Source organism: Rana temporaria, chromosome 10 (genome assembly GCF_905171775.1).
Source record: "Rana temporaria chromosome 10, aRanTem1.1, whole genome shotgun sequence".
NCBI lineage: Eukaryota > Metazoa > Chordata > Amphibia > Anura > Ranidae > Rana > Rana temporaria.
The window spans coordinates 25,158,293-25,177,514 of NC_053498.1; the positions used below are offsets into that span (position 1 = coordinate 25,158,293).

General features: G+C 47.9%; 1 protein-coding gene and 1 non-coding gene across 2 annotated transcripts; one reads left to right on the plus strand and one right to left on the minus strand.

Annotated features, from left to right (window-relative positions):
• Window positions 1-524: 524 nt before the first annotated feature.
• On the plus strand, window positions 525-10,297 carry LOC120916038 (interferon-inducible GTPase 5-like). Its single transcript, XM_040326887.1, has 2 exons — window positions 525-626; window positions 8,778-10,297. Exon 2 carries the CDS (start codon window positions 8,793-8,795, stop codon window positions 9,999-10,001), a length of 1,209 nt encoding a protein of 402 aa, XP_040182821.1. The 5' UTR covers window positions 525-626; window positions 8,778-8,792; the 3' UTR covers window positions 10,002-10,297.
• A 6,564-nt stretch (window positions 10,298-16,861) lies between these two features.
• LOC120916693 lies at window positions 16,862-17,020 on the minus strand. The gene has a single exon (XR_005744098.1). It is a non-coding gene; the product is annotated as a U1 spliceosomal RNA (small nuclear RNA).
• Window positions 17,021-19,222: the final 2,202 nt, after the last annotated feature.

The window sequence follows — 19,222 nt, forward strand, 5'->3', positions numbered from 1 at the left end:
GGATTGGCACTGGGCATACACCAGCACAGGCTCTTGGAAAGCAGAAGGGTGCCCAGTAAAGGGTCCACCAAAATCCTCAGCACCAAGCACAGGATTCTCTTAATCCGGCCCCGACCACCTGCCCCACCCTGTTAGATTGTAAGCTCTTCTGAGCAAGGCCCTCTCAATCCTCTTGTATTTTATTGTATTATAACTGTATTGTCTCCCTTTTATATTGTAAAGCACTACGTAAACTGTTGCTGCTATATAAACAAACACATACCACATATGCTGCATATATCATTTGAAGAAAATATGCTTATAAAATAGTTTACCATTTGCCAATAAAAAAATAAAAATAAAACATGTCCCTAGATTTCATTTTTAAAACCTGGTCTCTTTAGTTTACGAGCCTTTAGGGTTACATCTGCTCTCTTAGGTAGAACAGTATTACCAGCAGATCATTGTACTGCACACATCCCAGCCTCTCCCTGCGAGGGGCCCCCACCTCTCCCTCCGACAACCTACACTTTAAGTCCCGCCCCCTTTGTGAGCTCACACCCGGTTTGCTATGCTAGGAAAGTTGCAGACCAAGCAGAGTGAATGAGGAAGTGCAAGAGGGGAGAAAAAAACAAAAATATTTGCAGGTATGGGGGTTTTATAATTAGCATGCCGTTTAAGCCTCAGATTAATTAGTCCTTGTCTGCAACTGGCAGCAAAACAAAATATTTGTATAGCCCAAACCATCCACTCAGTTGTTAACTGTTTATTTGCAATAGGAAGATGACATGTGATCAATTTTTCCAAGTCCTCAGGTTCCAATATTTATTTATTTATGCATTGTTATTTATTCTTTTATAAAAATGTTACATTTTGTATGCCTTTTGAAAATAAAATATTTTAAAAGGGAGAAAAAACAAACAAACTGGAGCGTGCAAAATGTGGTGCAGCTCTGCACAGAAACCAATCAGCTTCCAGGTTTTCTTCTCAAAGCTTAACCAGTTGCCGACCGGTCACCGGCAGGTTGGCTTCTACTGCGCAATATCACGTAATATAACGTGATGTTGCTTTGCTTCCGCTAGGGGCGCGTGCGTGCCCCCTGCTCGCCCATTGTGCTGATGCGAGCGCCCAGCAGGGGCGCGATCACCGCCGGGCACCCGCGATTGCTCGTCACAACTTGATCGCCCCCTAGTGTTAACCCCTTCCCTGCCAGTGACATTTTTACATTAATCAATGCAATTTTATAGCACTGATCGCTATAAAAATGCCAATGGTCCAAAAAAAGTGTCAAAAGTGTTCGATGTGTTTGCCATAAGGTCACAGTACCGATAAAAATTGCAGATCGCCACTATTATTTGTAAAAAAAAATATTAATAAAAATGCCATAAAACTATCCCCTATTTTGTAGACGCTATAACTTTTGCGCAAACCAATCAATAAACGGTTACTGCGATTTATTTTTATTTTTTTACGAAAAATATGTAAAAGAATACGTATCGGCCTAAACTTGGGGGATATTTATTATAGCAAAAAGTAAAAAATATTACATTTTTTTCAAAATTGTCGCTCTATTTTTGTTTATAGCGCAAAAAATAAAACCCGCAGAGGTGATCAAACACCACCAAAAGAAAGCTCTATTTGTGGGGAATTACCCACCTCAGTCTTAAAGGGTTTGTAAAGGATTTTTTTTTTTTATCTTAATGGGGTGTTCCAGCCTTTTTTTAAGTTTATTAAAAGTCAGCAGCTACAAAAAGTGTAGCTGCTGGCTTTTAATAAACAGACACTTACCTGCTCCACGGTTCCAGCTCCTCGCCCCCCCCCCTCTTCATTCCTAGTGTGGACACCCGGCAGTGACAGCTTTCGGCTTCACGGCCAGGCACCCACTGCGCATGCGCGAGCGGCACTGTGTCTAAAACCCCTCAGCACCAATCAGTTTCGTTTTCCAAACCAACACTGCCCTGTATTGGCTCTGTGGCTCTGTACATCTCAGAAGCAGGAAACATGCAAAAACAAAACTAGAAACTGAAGGCACATTATATGATTGATTTTTATCTATTTTTAATCATTCTTAAAATAAATCAGTTAACTATTATGGCCCAGATTCACAGAGAGCGGGCGCACATTACGCCGCCGTAGCGCAAACAATGTACGCTACGCCAACGCAGCGCAGAGAGGCAAGCATGGAATTCACCAAGCCAGTGCTCCCAACGCCGCGCTGGGTTTTGTCGGATAATCCGACCGTCTGTACGCTCCATCGGACAATTGTTTTGGAATTTCCGACAACAAATGTTGGATAGCCATGCTCTCAAATTGTCTGACAAATGTGTTCATCGGATTATCCGATCGTGTGTAGACAAGTCCGTCAGACTAAAATCCAAAGTACAAACACGCATGCTCCGAACCAATGCTAACCATCAGACAACATTAGCAGAAGTTGCCCAAAGTGTGGCACTAAAGAGCTGAAAAAGAACGTAGTTTTGTGAATGTTGGCTGAAAAATGTTCTGCCGTCTGTATGCAGAACAAGTTCACGGACAAAGCCCTTCGGACTTTGTCCGATGGAAGTCCGATCGTGTGTACGAGGCTTTAGGCTGCAGTGACACTACAACGTTTTGAATCACGGGAAGATTTGCCACAAATCTCTCTCCAATTTGACAGAGCCGAGGTGTGAATGACAAAACGCGGAACTCGCATTCGAGATGCCATTCGTTTGAATGACACCTCAAATCGCGGTGCGGGTCTGCCGCAATTGTCGCTTCAATCGCGGCAACCCACATCGGGGGGCGCATGTCGGCCAAAAGTAGCTCCTGAACTATTTTTGGGTGACATACGTCCCGCGATTGCAGCACGACTGCACGATTGAGCGTACACACGATCGGACCAACTTTTTCAGGTTTCCTCGGACAAAAAGTTTGGTCTGCAAACGGACAAACTTTACGTCAACAAACGTCCGATGGTGCCTTGTCCGACCGTGTGTACAGCAAGCAATCGGACTATTGTACAAAGTGCAAATACGCATGCTCCAACAATAGCAGAAGTTAACCAAAGGGTGGAGGTAAAGAGCAGAAAAACCACGTAAAGTTGGGAAAGTTTTAGAAAAGTTTGCAGAAAAGTCAGAGCGTGTGTATGCTATGGGTGTGACCGGACAACTCACTTCGGACAAAAATCCAAGGGAAAGTTTGTTTGATGTCCGACCGTGTGTACGAGGCTTAAGGCCCCATTCACACAGGGCACGTCCATTTTGACGGACTCTGTTTTGCTCAGCGGGGGATCGATCCGTTAATCTCCACTGAGCAGGCGGATGACAGGTCCATCTCCACTCACTGTGCTGAGATGAACCTGTCAGAGTCCTGCTCTCCTCTATAGGGGGAAAGGATGAAAACAGACCACCTGTCTGTATTCATCCAATCCGATCCACCAGGCAGATGGAAGATAGGACCTCCATCTGTCTGGATTTGGCGGACCGAACCAGATCGGATCAGATAGTGACGGATGTCAGCAGAACATGTCACCTCTGACATCCGCTGCTCCATACAGGTGAACGGAGTGTCCGATCAGGTCCGCTTGAAAAATGGACAGGTTTACCTGATCAGACAGCATGTGTGAAAGGGGCCTTAAGGCATCATACTAAGACATTTTGGACAATTTCCTGCTCCCAACTTTGTGGGAACAGTTTGGGGGTGACCCCTTCCTGTTCCAACATGACTGCGCACCAGTGCACAAAGCAAGGTCCATAAAGACATGGATGAGTGAGTTTGGGGTGGAGGAACTTGACTGGCCTGCACAGAGTCCTGACCTCAACCTGATAGAACACCTTTGGGATAAATTAGAAGACTTTTATGGGAATTCTGATGCAAGGGAGTCTTGAATGGGGACCCTGATGTAAGGGGGGACTCTTATGGGGGCTCTGATGTAAGGACAGACTTTAATGAGATGTTGAATGAAAGGGGGCTCTAAAGGGGACCCTGTTGTAAGAGGAAACTCTGATGGGGACCCTGATTTAAAGCGGGGGTTCACCCTAAACAAAATATAGACGTTTATATGCAGCATACTGCTGACAACAGTATGCTGGATTTTTTTTTTTTGGTCTGTACTTACCTTTTTCCGTCGTTTTCACCCGGCTTCCGGGTTCTCGCTCCCCCGGGGAGTAGGCGTTCCTAAGCTGTGCATAGATGATTGACGTGCGCGTCATCGCCTTCTGAAAATTTCCGAGTGGGACTCTGCATCTTACGGCGCCTGCGCAGTCAGCTCTACACGGCAGGCGCCGTAAAGAGCCGAGTCCCTGTCGGATATTTTCGGAAGGCGATGACGCGCACGTCAATCATCTATGCAGAGCTCCCCGTCGGGGAAAAGGAGTGACGCGCCCACTTCCCGCAAGGAAGAAGACCCAGAAGTGCGGTTGAAGACAGGTAAGTGTACACATAAAAAAAAATGACAACGCTACAAGCCTTTATTAAGGCTACAGATAGGTTAGGCAAAAAGTTAATTTTAGGGTGAACCCCCGCTTTAAGGGGAGACTCTAATGGGGAACCCTACTGTAAGGGAGGGCTCTGATGCAAGGGGAAACTTTTATGGGAACTTTGATGTAAGGGAGTCTCTGATTGGGACCCTGATGTAAGGGGAGACTCTGTTGGGGACAAAGGTCTCTGATTTAAGGGAGGCACTGAAATAAAATTCTGATGTGGACTCTGATGTAAAGGTAGACTTTAATGGGAACTTGGATGAAAGGGGGGGCTTTGTTGGGGACCGTGATATAAGGGGGAACTTAGAGGGGCTAAAGATTTGTGTACTTACCTGCAGTATTTTTCATCCATTCTGGTTTGGTCATGTGATCCTGCAGCTCCAGCTTCCCTGTATCAGAGAGTGGTGGCTGCAAGGAAGAGGAGGGAGCGCTTATAATATCTGGGCCATAGGAACCTGTGGGTGACATCATGGCTTTTGGAGTTCAAAGCCGTTGTCGAGCTCTACCTTTTACAGGAGAGCCAGAGCTGCAGGATCACATGACCAGACTGGAGTGGATTACAAAGAGGTAGATATACAAATATTTTTTTTAAAACGGGGTATGCAGGATAGGTAGGAGGAGGGGGGAGGCAACATTTTTAAGAATAGTCAGCCTTTAATGTCACTTTAACATGTTAAAGGAGATGTAGCGGTACCCCCATAGGGGCTGCTGAAAGTTGTGGTCCACGTGTCACCTCTGCCCAGCCTGGCATTCACCCCTCAGTCCCTCTTGAGACAATGCACAGTCCTGTCCCCTTTTTTTTGTTTTGTTTATTGAGCTTGAATGGGTAAGGTGTTTATTCGATGCCCAGTGATCAATGGTTGGATCAATAAGTGATCAATAGGAACTTCTATGTACACTTTGCAACTCCAGTCTCCTCCATCACATCACTTGCTTGCAGACTGTCTCTCTAGCCTCGTACACATGAGGCCTCGTACACACGACCGAGGAACTCGTCGTAAATGAAACATCATTTTCCTCGACGAGATCCTCGTTAGGCTTGTCGAGAATCTTGACAAGCTTTCTTTGCTTACACACTGTCAAGACCAAATCTCGTCGTTCTCAAACGCGGTGACGTACACATACGACGGCAGGGGAAGTTCGATTCCACTGGCACAACCCTTGGGGCTGCTTTTGATAATCTCATGTTACTGCGTGTTAAATAAAAGTTCGGTAGGAGACGATTTGCACTTTGGATTCTGTTACAGCGTGACAAATGTGCTATCTCCATTACAAACGCTACTTTTACCGAAGGTGCGCTCCCATCTCATACTTTATTCTGAGCATGCGCGGGTTTCTTAGCATACACACGATCGTGTTTCTCGTCGTAAACCAGCCCGACGAGAAACACGACGAGGAAATTGAGACTCCCGACGAGAAAAAAGAGAACTTGTTCTCTTTTTTTCTCGTCGAGTTTCACAACAGTTTTCTCAATGAAAAACATACACACAACCGTTTTCCTCGACAAAAAAAGCTCTGCCACCAAGTTTCTTGATGGATTCTGTCGAGGAAAACGGTCGTGTGTACAAGGCCTGACCGGTTTTCCTGGCAAGAAAACTGGTGGGAGAGCATTTTGTCGTGAAAACCGGGCGTGTGTATGCTCCCTCGCCGGAAAAACTGCCGGGAATCCCGGTGGGAAAAATAGAGAACATGCTCTCTATTTTCCCGTTGGGATTGCCAGGGTTTTTTTTTCCACTGGATTTACTACACTTACGGCCGAGTACTCACGAGCAGACATGTCCGATGAAACCGGTCCGCGGACCGTTTTCATCGGACATGTCTGCCCGGGGACTTCTGTTCGATGGCTGTACACACCATCGAACAGAGGTCCGCGCGTAAACAATACGCGGGGCATGTCCGCGGTGTCGCCGCGTCGATGACGCGGTGTCGCCGCGACAATGATGCGGCGACGGGGGCGGCCTGCCTTTAAAATGCTTCCACGCATGCGTCGAAGTCATTCGACGCATGCGAGGGATGGCGGGCGGCCGGACATGTACGGTAGGTCTGTACAGACGACCGTACATGTCGGGGGGACAGGTTTCCAGCGGACTGTTTTAAAGCAAGTCCAGGAAACAGTTGTCCGCTGGAAACCTGTCCGATCCGCCCGAAAATGGTCCGCTCGGGCCTACACACGGCCAAACATGTCTGCTGAAACTGGTCTGCGGACCAGTTTCAGCAGACATGTTTGGTCGTGAGTACGGGGCCTACCACTGGCAAATACTGTGAGGCAGGGCCGAGGGAGCATAAGCCCTGTACACACGGCGGGGATTCCCAGCCAAAGCTCTCCCTGAAGTTTTCCTGTCAGGATTCCCGGCGGACTTTATAGGGTCTCTCTCTGTCTGACTCTCTCTCTCTCTCTATCTGTCTGTCTCTCTCTCTCTCCTTAGCAACTGTCATTTGCAGGCAGGGACCGTGTGCCCCTTTTTATGTAGCAAAAATAGTAGAAAAGTGTTCTGTCTCTCCAATCTAAGCATTGAAAGTGTGATCTCCGTAAATTACAGTTAGTTGTGTTGAGATGTCGATAACCCCAATCGTATTTTAATAAACAGACAGTGACTCGATCCAGACGACACTTTGTTGATATTGTGAAGTTTAATCCATAAACTGTGAGGATCTTACAACAATGAACATCGGAAAGATCATAATGTGATCTAGTCCACACATGTGCTGATGCATTACTGGGAGAAATTAACAAAGGGGTGGGGCTAACTATACAGGATAAGCTGAGATACAGGAAGGGGAGGAACCAGGGACAGAATAATACATCATATAAAATTTAAAGGCATATCACAAAGCATGACAGAAAGGGCCAGATTCACAAAGAGATACGACGGTGTATCTCCTGATACGCCGTCGTATCTCTGAGTTCCGTCGGTCGGATCTATGCGCCTGATTTATAGAATCAGGTTCCGCATAGATCTCCCTAAGATCCGGCAGGTGTAAGTGACTTACACCGTCCGATCTTAGGCTGCAATCTCACGCTGTCCGCTAGGTGGCGCTTCCGTTTGTATATGCGAGGAATATGCGTAGTTTGCGTTCGGCTTTTTCCGGTGTATAGTTACCCCTGGGTCTATGAGGCGCAGCCAATGTTAAGTATGGCCGTCGTTCCCGCGACGAAATTTGAATTTTTTACGTCGTTTGCGTAAGTCGTTCGCGAATATGGATGGACGGAATTTGCGTAAACGTCGAAAGCATGACGAGTTGCCGACGTCATTTGGAGCATGCGCACTGGAAATCATTCGAGGCCGGCTCATGCGCAGTTCGTTCGGCGCGGGGACGCGCATCATTTAAATGATACACGCCCCCTACCTGCCGAATTTGAATTCCGCCGGGTAGTTTACGCTACGCCGCCGCAACTTTACAGGCAAGTGCTTTGTGAATACAGCACTTGCCTGAAAAACTTGCAGCGGTGTAACGTAAATGAGTTACGTTACGCCAGCAGAAAGATCCGCTGATCTTTCTGAATCTGGCCCAAAGTCTTTAGTACTCACTGTCTTATGGAGGACGACTGCTCCTAGTCAGGCTGCCTGACTCCACTGCCCATGACATTGCAGCCCACACTGCTGGCTCTGCACCCATCTCATACTGCACTCTCCCAGTCCTCTCAGGCATGCCTCCCCAGTCCTCCTGACTGCACATGTCACTAACCAGCCCTCCTGGCTGCGACCAGTGGTTCCCTCCTAAAGACTTGCCCGGCAACACAAGCTCCTGTTGGCCTCTCTGGTTCCTCTCTGTGCTTCCTGTCCAGATCCTTCTTGCTTTACAGAAAGGCTTTGTTCTGCACCCAAACCCTCAGGCCAAAGATCACCCCCCCCCCCAGACTGGGGAGCACCCTCCAAGGCCCCGACACCCTAGTTCTCCATCTCCAGTTCTTCCACACGACAACTCCTCCCCAGCTTGGTATTTCAAGGAGGCCTGCCCCCTGCCAATCCTAGTTCAGAATTGTTAAGGGCTCCCTGAGACACCCCAGACACCTCCTCTCCACTACCCATCCTCTCTTCTAGAATCCCCTAGAAGGTAAAGGGAGGTGACAGTGAGGTGATGCTGTCTATGAGTCACCAGCTCTGCTCTAGGCCACTCCCAGCCCACACAGATCAAAACAAACAGGCCTAGCTTCTAGCTAGGCCTGCCTAAATTTATCCGCACTGACAAAAAGAAACTGACTTCTAGCGCCTACCTAAGTAGAGGGTGCTACAGAGATTGTAGTGATTGTGTTTATATAAACTTTATATATACTTTAAAATATACTTTAAAATATATATTTTTTAATCAAACAACTTTTTTATTTAATTTTTTCAGATTAAATAAAATCAAATGGATTCCCAAGAGCTGAACTATGCCTTCCCTCAAAACCAACTGCAGGAGATGAACATGGCCTTTGAAAATGGTGATTTTTTACAAGCGGCTGAAAAGGTCAAGAAATCCCTCGTAGGAATCAACGACATCCCATTAAATATTGCGGTTACTGGAGAATCTGGCTCCGGTAAGTCCACCTTTATCAACGTCATCCGTGGTCTGGGGGACGAGGATGAAGGTTCTGCAAAGACCGGAGTGGTTGAGACAACAGTGGTGGCCACACCTTACTCACACCCCCGGCATAGAAATGTGAATTACTACGACCTTCCAGGCTTTGGGACAACCCGTTTTAATCCAAATAAATATCTGGAATTAGTTGAGCTGACTCAGTTCGACTTCTTTCTCATCATCGCATCAGAGCGCTTTAGGGATTGTCACATTCAATTGGCCCAGGCCATCAGCAGCATGGGCAAGAAGTTTTACTTTGTCAGAAGTAAAATTGATGCTGATTTGAGCGCCTTCAAAAGACACAGAAGGAGCAGCTACAACGAGGAACAAATGCTCATGGAAATTCGGAACAACTGCATTATGGGACTCCATGCTGGAGGAATCATGTGTCCACGAGTCTTCCTTCTCTCGTGCTTGGAGCTGGAAAAATATGACTTCTACCTCATGCAGGAAACGTTGGAGAATGAGCTTCCAATTCACAAGAGGCATGTGTTCCTTCTATCCTTACCCAACATCTACTCCCAAGCCCTGAAGAGTAAAAGAGATTATTTTAGAACGCAGATATGGAAACGTGCTCTTGTCTCGGCAGGAAAAGCCTCAATCCCGATACCGGGATTTTCGCCTGATAGCGATATTGACCTCTTGGTAAACACTATGAAGGAATACAAGGAAGCTTTTGGACTGGATCAAAGATCTCTTAACTGTCTGGCCAAGACGTTTGATAAGGATATCAATGATTTGCAGACTGTGATCCGACACAAGCTGGTCTTGAAGGAAATTACATATGACCTGGTTGTCAACTTGTTGAACAGACGAGAACTGACTGCGGCGGCACTCATGGTAACGGAATATGCAGCTGGGACAGTACCTCTGTTAGGAAGCGTGGCTGCTGGAGCCGTGGCCTTTGGTACAGCATATTGGTTGCTCTATAGCTTCCTGAACGACATTGCTGATGATGCCGGGAGAGTCCTTTCAAGGGCATTAGAGAATACTGGTTAACATGGACCTGACGCTGCTAAAATATTTTGCTACTCAATCAGCTTATGAAATGATCTAATATATAATTTTTTTTGCAAAAAAAAATATATTTTTATAATTACCGAAGGACTGAATCTTAACTGGGGGTGTAGCCCAGCCCTCAAAATTTACACTCGCCTGCTCGCATTTTGCGAGTAAATTTTGAGGGCTGGCGAGTGTGGGCTGCCTGGGAGCAGGGGGGGCGAGCAAAGATATGAGGAGAGTCGCCGCTGCAGCTGCTGTCGCCGCCACCTGGTTATTCAGAATGCAGGGAACATTACAGCTTTCAATTCAATAGCTGTGTTCCCCGCCGCGCGCGTCATATACAGCCCCTCCCCCTTGTCCTGGCACTTTGATAGACAGATCACCCATCCCAGGATTGGATGGGTGATCTGTCTATCAAAGTTTCCCGGACAAGGGGGAGGGGCTGTATATGACGCGCGCGGCGGGGAACACAGCTATTGAATTGAAAGCTGTAATGTTCCCCACGTTTTGAACGTAGCGGCGGTGGCTCCTCTCCTACCCAGCACAGGCAGGTTTCAATGTGGGGGAACTCTGGCTGCAACTGTGGGGGGGACTCTGGCTGCAACTGTGGGGGGGACTCTGGCTGCAACTGTGGGGGGGACTCTGGCTGCAACTGTGGGGGGGACTCGGCTCTGGCTGCAATTGTGGGGGGGGACTCTGGCTGAAACTGTGGGGGGGGGGGACTCTGGCTGCAACTGTGGGGGGGGGGACTCTGGCTGCAACTGTGGGGGGGGGACTCTGGCTGCAACTGTGGGGGGGGGACTCTGGCTGCAACTGTGGGGGGGGGGACTCTGGCTGCAACTGTGGGGGGGGGACTCTGGCTGCAATTGTGGGGGGGACTCTGGCTGCAATTGTGGGGGGCTCTTTTGCTGCATTGGGGACATTTTGCTGGTAGACATGGGCAGGCTGCATTTTTGGGCACGGATAAAGTTGTTGTTAATATTTATTTTTATAACTTAAAGCGGTGGTTCCCCTAAAAATAAACTTTTAACATTCCTTTCCCACATTAATTACGATTAGAATCGGCTGGTTTTATTAAAAAAAAAACGTCCGTACATACCGTTTGCTATATTCGTTCCCACCGCCAATTCCGGGTACGATGCTGGCAGTGGGCGTTCCTAATTGATGGACAGGCATCCGACCGACACATACATCGCGTCACGAGATGCCGAAAGAAGCCGAACGTCGGTGCGGCTCTATACGGCGCATGCGCACCGACGTTCGGCTTCTTTCGGCATCTCGTGACGCGATGTATGCGTCGTTCGGATGCCTGTCCATCAATTAGGAACGCCCAGCCCCACCATCGTACCCGGAAGTGGCGGTGGGAACGAATATAGCAAACGGTATGTACGGACGTTTTTTTTTTAATAAAACCAGACGATTCTAATCGTAATTAATTTGGGAAAAGCAATGTTAAAAGTTTATTTTTAGGGGAACCACCGCTTTAATACTGCATAAAACATTTAGGTGTCACTTCATGAGATTTATGAGGGCGTGTCTAGGGGCGGGATTAGGGGGTGGGACATGGTAAGGTTTGGGCGGGGCAACTGGTGGCAAGTACGCCTTGAGGCCTGGCTAGTAGCTCAGGACTTTAAATTTTGAGCACTGGTGTAGCCTATTGTGTCTATTTAAAAATATCCGTTCATATGTCTACAACTGCCTACCTCCAAACATCCACTGGCCATCTTAGCAAAGCCTACTTTCTTTATCATCCATTAACCACTTGTTTACTGGGCACTTAAACCCCCCTCCTGCCCAGACTAATTTTCAGCTTTCAGCGCTGATGCACTTTGAATGACAATTGCGCGGTCTTACAACTCTGTACCCAAATGAAATTTTTTTTTAAATAATTTTTTCCCCCAGAAATAAAGCATTCTTTTGGTGGTATTTGATCACCTTTGCGTTTTTTTTTTTATTACATTTTTTTTATATTTTGTTATAACATTTTGCAAACAGGTAATTTTTCTCCTTCATTGATGTATGCTGATGAGGCTGCGCTGATGAGGCTGCACTGATGGGCACTGAGAGGTGACACTGATGGGTGGCACTGGTGGGCACTGAGAAGTGGCACTAATATGTGGCATTGATAGGTGGCAGTGATGGGCACTGATGGGTGGCAATAATGGGCACACTGATTGGCACTGGTAAGTTGCACTGCTAGGTGGCACTGATGAGGCACTGATTGTCAACACTGGTGGGCATTGATAGGTGGCATTTGTGGGCATTAATAGGTGGCACTGGCAGGTGGCAATGGCAGGTGGCACTGGCGGGGGGGGGGGGTGTAGGAGGCAGACAAGCGGAGCTTCCCCTTTTGGGTAGAGCTTCGCTTTAGGATACATATAGCATTGTTTGGGGAATCCTCAGCCCTATACAAAAGACAGAAGGTCAAGAGTGACCACCCAAGAACAAGGTATTAACCGCTCGCCGACCGCCGCACGAGTATTTATGTTGACAGAATGGCACGGCTACGCAAATGGGCATATATATACGTCCCCTTTAATTTGCCGGCCGTGTGGTCGCGCGCGCGGCGCACTCGCGACCCTGTCGCAAGCTCCGTGATCGTGCCCGCGGGACCTGCGGACTCAATCCCACGATTGGGTCACAGAGCTGAAGAACGGGGAAATGTTAGTGTAAACACAACATCTCCCCATTCTTCCTAGTGACATGTCACTGATCGCCTGTTCCCTGTCATCGGGAGCAGTGATCAGTGACATGTCACGGCAAGCCACGCCCCCTAACAGTTAGAATCACTCCCTAGGTCACACTTAACCCCTTCAGCGCCCCTACAGGTTAACCCCTTCACTGCCAGTGTAATTTCTACAGTAATCAGTGCATTTTTATAGCACTGACCGCTGTAAAAATGACAATGGTCCCAAAATGGTGTCATAAGTGTCCGATGTGTCTGCCATAATGTCGCAGTCAAGATGAAAATCGCTGATCACCGCCATTACTATAAAAAAAAAAATATATATATTAATTGATTCCCTGTTTTGGCTTTTATGGTTTTAAATCCTCAGCCTTGCCTATTCTGATATTGCTAGCATTGTTATATGAAGGAAAGCGATTTTGAAATGAACAAATTTACATGTTTTTACCTAAAATATTGCATACGGATGGTTAGTATTTTTTACTGATGTACTTTACAAACTACATGTAATTGACACTACCTGTATTAAATTTATATTCAATACATCTTTGCATTACTATTGTATGTCTTTAAGTTATTATCCCATCCCCAGCCCTTTTTTCCAGACAACTCCCAGTAAGAAGTATGGCCATACTTCTATGGGTCGCAGGAGCGCCCTTAGTTCTGCACTCCTGCGACCTAGTTTCAACTGGCAGCAGGCTAAAGTCTGCTATTGACTGACTGACATTACTGAGCCAGTCCAGTCTCTGCAGGGATCCCGACAATGCTGTCAGGATCCACCCAGATGCCTGACCAGCAGTTGGGTCATCCTCTCAGCGCACTGCTGAGAGTCTGAGGCAGCTGCTTCTGCTTCCCAACACAGTTCAGCGCTCCAGTGAGCACTCTAGGGACAGAGTGGTGACAGACAGCCATCACTCTGTGTTCAGAGTGGACTGGAGAACTGAGCGATCAATGGTCTTTGATCAATCTGTTATTGGTATAGAGCCAAAGGGGACCAGATGCAGCATCGGATCAATGCTGCATCCACCTAGGTGAGTATGCAGGTTTATTATGTTGAAATATATATACACATGGTTTAAAATTTCAAGTCCTGAGCTACTAGCCAGGCCTCAAGGCATACTCTCCACCAGTTGCCCCGCCCAACCACTACCATGTCCCACCCCCTAATCCCGTCCCTAGACACACCCTCATAAATTTAATGAAATTACACTTAAATGTTTTATGTAGAATTAAGTTATAAAAATAAATATTAACAACTTTATCCGTGCCCAAAAATGTCCCCATTTTCCAGCCAGAGTCCCCCCCACAGATATTGCAGTCAGAGTCCCCCCACAGATATTGCAGACAGAGTCCCCCCCACAGATATTGCAGCCAGAGTCCCCCCCCACAGATATTGCAGCCAGAGTCCCCCCCCCACAGATATTGCAGCCAGAGTCCCCCCCCACAGATATTGCAGTCAGAGTCCCCCCACAGATATTGCAGCCAGAGTCCCCCCCCACAGATATTGCAGCCAGAGTCCCCCCCCACAGATATTGCAGCCAGAGTCCCCCCCCACAGATATTGCAGCCAGAGTCCCCCCCCACAGATATTGCAGCCAGAGGCCCCCCCCACAGATATTGCAGCCAGAGTCCCCCCCCACAGATATTGCAGCCAGAGTCCCCCCCCACAGATATTGCAGCCAGAGTCCCCCCCCACAGATATTGCAGCCAGAGTCCCCCCCCACAGATATTGCAGCCAGAGTCCCCCCCCACAGATATTGCAGCCAGAGTCCCCCCCCCACAGATATTGCAGCCAGAGTCCCCCCTGCCACAGATATTGCAGCCAGAGTCCCCCCCCCCCACAGATATTGCAGCCAGAGTCCCCCCCCCCCACAGATATTGCAGCCAGAGTCCCCCCCCCTCCCGCATCCTACCTGTGCTTTGTAGGAGAGGAGCCGCTGCCGAATGGTTCAAACCGCGGGGAACATTACAGCTTTCAATTCAAAAGCTGTGTTGCGCGCGTCATATACAGCCCCTCCCCTCTCGTCCGGGAAACTTTGATAGACAGATCACCCATCCAATCCTGGGATGGGTGATCTGTCTATCAAAGTGCCCAGGCAAGGGGGAGGGGCTGTATAAGACGCAGGCTGCGGGTAACACAGCTATTGAATTGAAAGCTGTAATGTTCCCCGTGGTTTGAACGCCGCGGCGGCTCTGCTCTCCTTGCTCGCCCCCCCCCCCGGGCTCCTAGCCAGCCCTCAAAATTTACTCTCAAAATGCGAGTAGGCGAGTTAAATTTTGAGGGCTGTATATATATATATATAATTACACATGCTCTATGTGTCCTGTACAAGATGTGGGGCAGACGATTAGGAAGAGGAGACACCATTTGATCAAAGGTATTTAACATGAACACACCCACACAGGCTGAACTGGATGGACTGGTGTCTTCACTCAACCTTACCAACTATGTAACTATCATCTATATGACGTTAAAGCGGAGTTCCAGGCGCTTTTTAGGTTTATTAAAAGTCAGCCGCTACAAAAAGTGTAGCTGTTGACTTTTAATAAACAGACTCTCGCTTGTCCCACCGGCCAATGAAGCAGCTGTCTGAAGCATCACTCCTCCCCCTCTCCACTGCGCCGGCAGCTTGTGTCTTCGCAGCCGGATGCGCACTGCGCATGCGTGAGTCGTGCTACGCCTTCTCAGTGGCCGGGCAAGATTGCAGGGACACAACCCCCCCCCCCAAAAAAAAACAGACATGCCAAATGTGTGGGGTGCTTAAAGCGGAAGTCCCACTTTTGGGTGGAACTCCGCTTTAACCAGTTCCCACCCAGGCCTGTTCTGGCATTTCTCTGCCATCATTTGTTTGCTAGAAAATTACTCAGAACACCCAAACATTATATTGGGATGAATTAGGGCAGAGACTGAGAGCCAGGTCTTCTCATCCAACATCAGTGCCTGACCTCACAAATGCTCTTCTGGAAGAACGGTCAAACATTCCCATAGACACACTCCTAAACCTTGTGGACATCCTTCCCAGAAGAGTTGAAGCTGTTATAGCTGCAAAGGGCAGGGCCAACTCAATATTAAACCCTACGGACCAAGACTGGGATGTCATTAAAGTTCATGTGCATTTAAAGGTAGGCGTCCCAATACTTTTGGTAATATAGTTTTTTTTTTTTTTCGGAAAGCCTATGGCGTGTGAACACACCCAAAAAACTCCACCCGGTGCAGAAAAAATGTGCACACACATAAAGAGTGTTCACAAAAACGTGCAGACGGGTGCAACGTCAAGTGGTCCTCCTGTGAAGAAGTGACCCAAACCCTGATCCCCTGGGGCGTTAGGCTCCAAACGGGGACTGAGGTACTGTGGTCCGAGCAACCGAAGCCGACACAAGACCCAACTTCCTCGGAGGGACTGCCGAAACAGAACCCTCCCAGTACCAGGTGGGGCTCCCCCGAAGGGAGACCCCATGAGAGCAGGTGAACTAAGCCAGAAGGCCATGTCCACCCACTCCCAAGACGTTCAGGGCTGGCCCGAGGACCCGCACCCTACTAATCACACAGTGACAAAACGTGCACAACAAAAAAAGACAAAAAAGTGGGGGAAGGGATAGTGGAGAGGAGAGTGAAAGAAGTGGCCATTGTGGTGAAACAATGACCAGGCCCTCCGGCCAGGAGGCAGGTGCTAAAAAAAGCGTGTATCTGGTGCAGTGACCGTGGTATCTTAAATCAATGTGTCCCTCACACACAGTGATCTTCAGATACCCCTGGACTGCCACTCCAGGGGCACATGCACCATAGGCTTTTCGTTCCATATCCGACCCCCCCGACCGACCAGTGCAGCCCTCCGCCCCTGCCAGCCAACCCGGCGGATTTGCATGGTCCTACCCCGTCTTATCCCAGGGCATTACCAGCTCCTCCTACCGGATCGCTGACAGAGATAGCACTTACACCAGCCAGCCAGAAGGCCAGACTAGAACTCGGCAAAAAGACCAAGACCAAGCGCAGCACCCATCCTCACCAGGAGCACCCTTCCAGATGGCTCAGACTCAACCATGGGCCGGCCCCCAGTATTCTGTCGGGCAGCACAGCGTAGTCCCTGCTGAAACCATCCTTCCAGGTGCAATGACGTCATTGGATTGCATCCACCCTCTCCATGTAGGAGGTGCTTCAGCGCTCCGCTGACAACTGATAAGGACAGATACCACACTCAGTCCCAGCCAAAAGGCCGAGAAGCGGCAGGGAAGACAACCACGATCAGCACGGCCTAGAGTGTGCAATAGCCGTGCCTCGCCCTGGGAGAACCACCTTCATGATCATGGTGTCTCCCCTGCCAGGTAAGTACTTTTGGTAATATAGTGTAGTTTGCACACATGAAGAGAGCAAAATGTGCCACCAACTGTTGATATCTGGTATTGCAGGTCATGATCCAGTAACTTAGGGAAGGGCAGCACACCTCCATTTTCTACACAGGGGTTGACTTTATCTTATATCCTTAACCACCTAACCCCCGGACCATATTGCTGGTCAAAGACCAGAGCACTTTTTGCGATTCGGCACTGCGTCGCTTTAACTGACAATTGCGCGGACGTGCAACGTGGCTCCCAAACAAAATTGGCATCCTTTTTTCCCCACAAATAGAGCTTTCTTTTGGTGGTATTTGATCACCTCTGCGGTTTTTAGTTTTTGCGCTATAAACAAAAATAGAGCAACAATTTTGAAAACAAAATTATATTTTTTACTTTTTGCTATAATAAATATCCCCCAAAAATATATAAAAAAACTATTTTTTTCCTCAATTTAGGCCGATACGTATTCTTCTACATATTTTCCGTAAAAAAAAAACTTTTATTGATTGGTTTGCGCAAAAGTTATAGCGTTTACAAAATAGGGGATAGTTTTATGGCATTTTATTAATTTTTTTTTTTTTACTAGTAATGGCGGCGATCAGCGTTTTTTATTTTCCGATACTGCGACATTATGGCTGACACTTCCGACACTTTTGACACATTTTTGGGACCATTGGCATTTTTATAGCGATCAGTGCTATAAAAATGCATTGGATTACTATAAAAATGCCACTGGCAGGGAAGGGGTTAACACTAGGGGGCGGGGAAGGGGTTGAGTATGTTCCCTGGGTGTGTTCTAACTGTAGGGGGGGGGGGGTGGACTGACATGGGAAAATTACTGATCTTCTGTTCATTAATTGTATGAACAGATGATGCGTCATTTCTCCCCCTGACAGGACCGGGAGCTCTGTGTTTACACACACAGCTCCCAGTCCTCGCTCTGTAACGGGTGCCCGGTGGCGATCGCGCCCACCGGGCAGGCGCACGCGGCCCTAGTGGCCGCTTCGAGAGCCGACGTAGAGCTACGGGCTCTTGCGCAGGGGAGCCGACCTGCCGCCGTAGAACTGCGGCGGCTGGTCGGCAAGTAGTTAAAAGACCCCTTAGACCTTTGGACCCTTGTAACAAAACAATGTTCTAGAACAGCACATATGCATTTCATTTATAGTTCAGGCAAATACTGTGCCATAAAATGGAAGAATACATCTTGTAATCTGAATATTTGCATATCATGCTTCGTCAAAACTTGGCAGTCATGTATCAAACTGAGTTATGAGAGGTAGAACAGCTTCTGTGAAAAAAAATAACTATACCCGGTCACATTGGCTAAAAAAGAAAAAAAAGAAAATAAAAGTATAACAGCCTTTTTTAGAAAGTTAAAGCTGAATTCCAGGTAAGGATATTTTTGCATAGTTACATTGGCCCAGCTTGGAGCAATGTAAGTATGTTCCATACCTGGCCAATCCTTGGGAACGCGTAGAATCTCTGTAGCAATTGCTTCTACTACAGCGATCCTCGCTTTCTTCCAGGCCCAGTGCAGAGTGGCTGCCCTGCTGCAAAGCAACCACAAGGGGTCTCCAGCTTGGCAATGGCACCATTGACAGAATGCCTTGTAATTTGGTCAATGTTTACATGGTGTTCTCTGATTGGACAAGGTGGAGATCTTGATGTCACCCCCCCTGCCTCTCTCTGCTGCAGAGCAAACAAAGAGGGGTGCTTACACTGCAAATGCACCATTCTGAGAATGCCTTGCATTAATTTAAAACAAATACTAGGGGCCAGATCCACGTAGATCGGCGTAATTTTAAGCAGGCGTAGCGTATCGTAGTTACGTTACGCCGCCGCTACTTTGAGAGGCAAGTGCTGTATTCACAAAGCATTTGCGTCTAAAGTTACGGCGGCGTATCGTAAATGTGTCGGCGTAAGGGCGCGGAATTCAAATGACAAAGATGTGGGTGTGTTTTATGTTAATTCTACTTGACCCCATGTAAATGACGTTTTTTTTTTAACGGCACATGCGCCGTCCGTGGGGGTATCCCAGTGCGCATGCTCGAAATCACGTCGCAAATAGTCAATGCTTTCGACGTGAACGTAATTTACGCAAAGCCCTATTTGCGAACGTTTTACGCAAACGACGGAAAATTTGGCGCTGGCCCGACGTCCATACTTAACATTGCGTACGCCTCATAGACCCAGGGGTA

What these genes read in the sequence shown, in the direction of transcription:
- LOC120916038 (XM_040326887.1), top strand. Translation starts at nt 8,793, where the DNA reads ATGGATTCCCAAGAGCTGAACTATGCCTTCCCTCAAAACCAACTGCAG.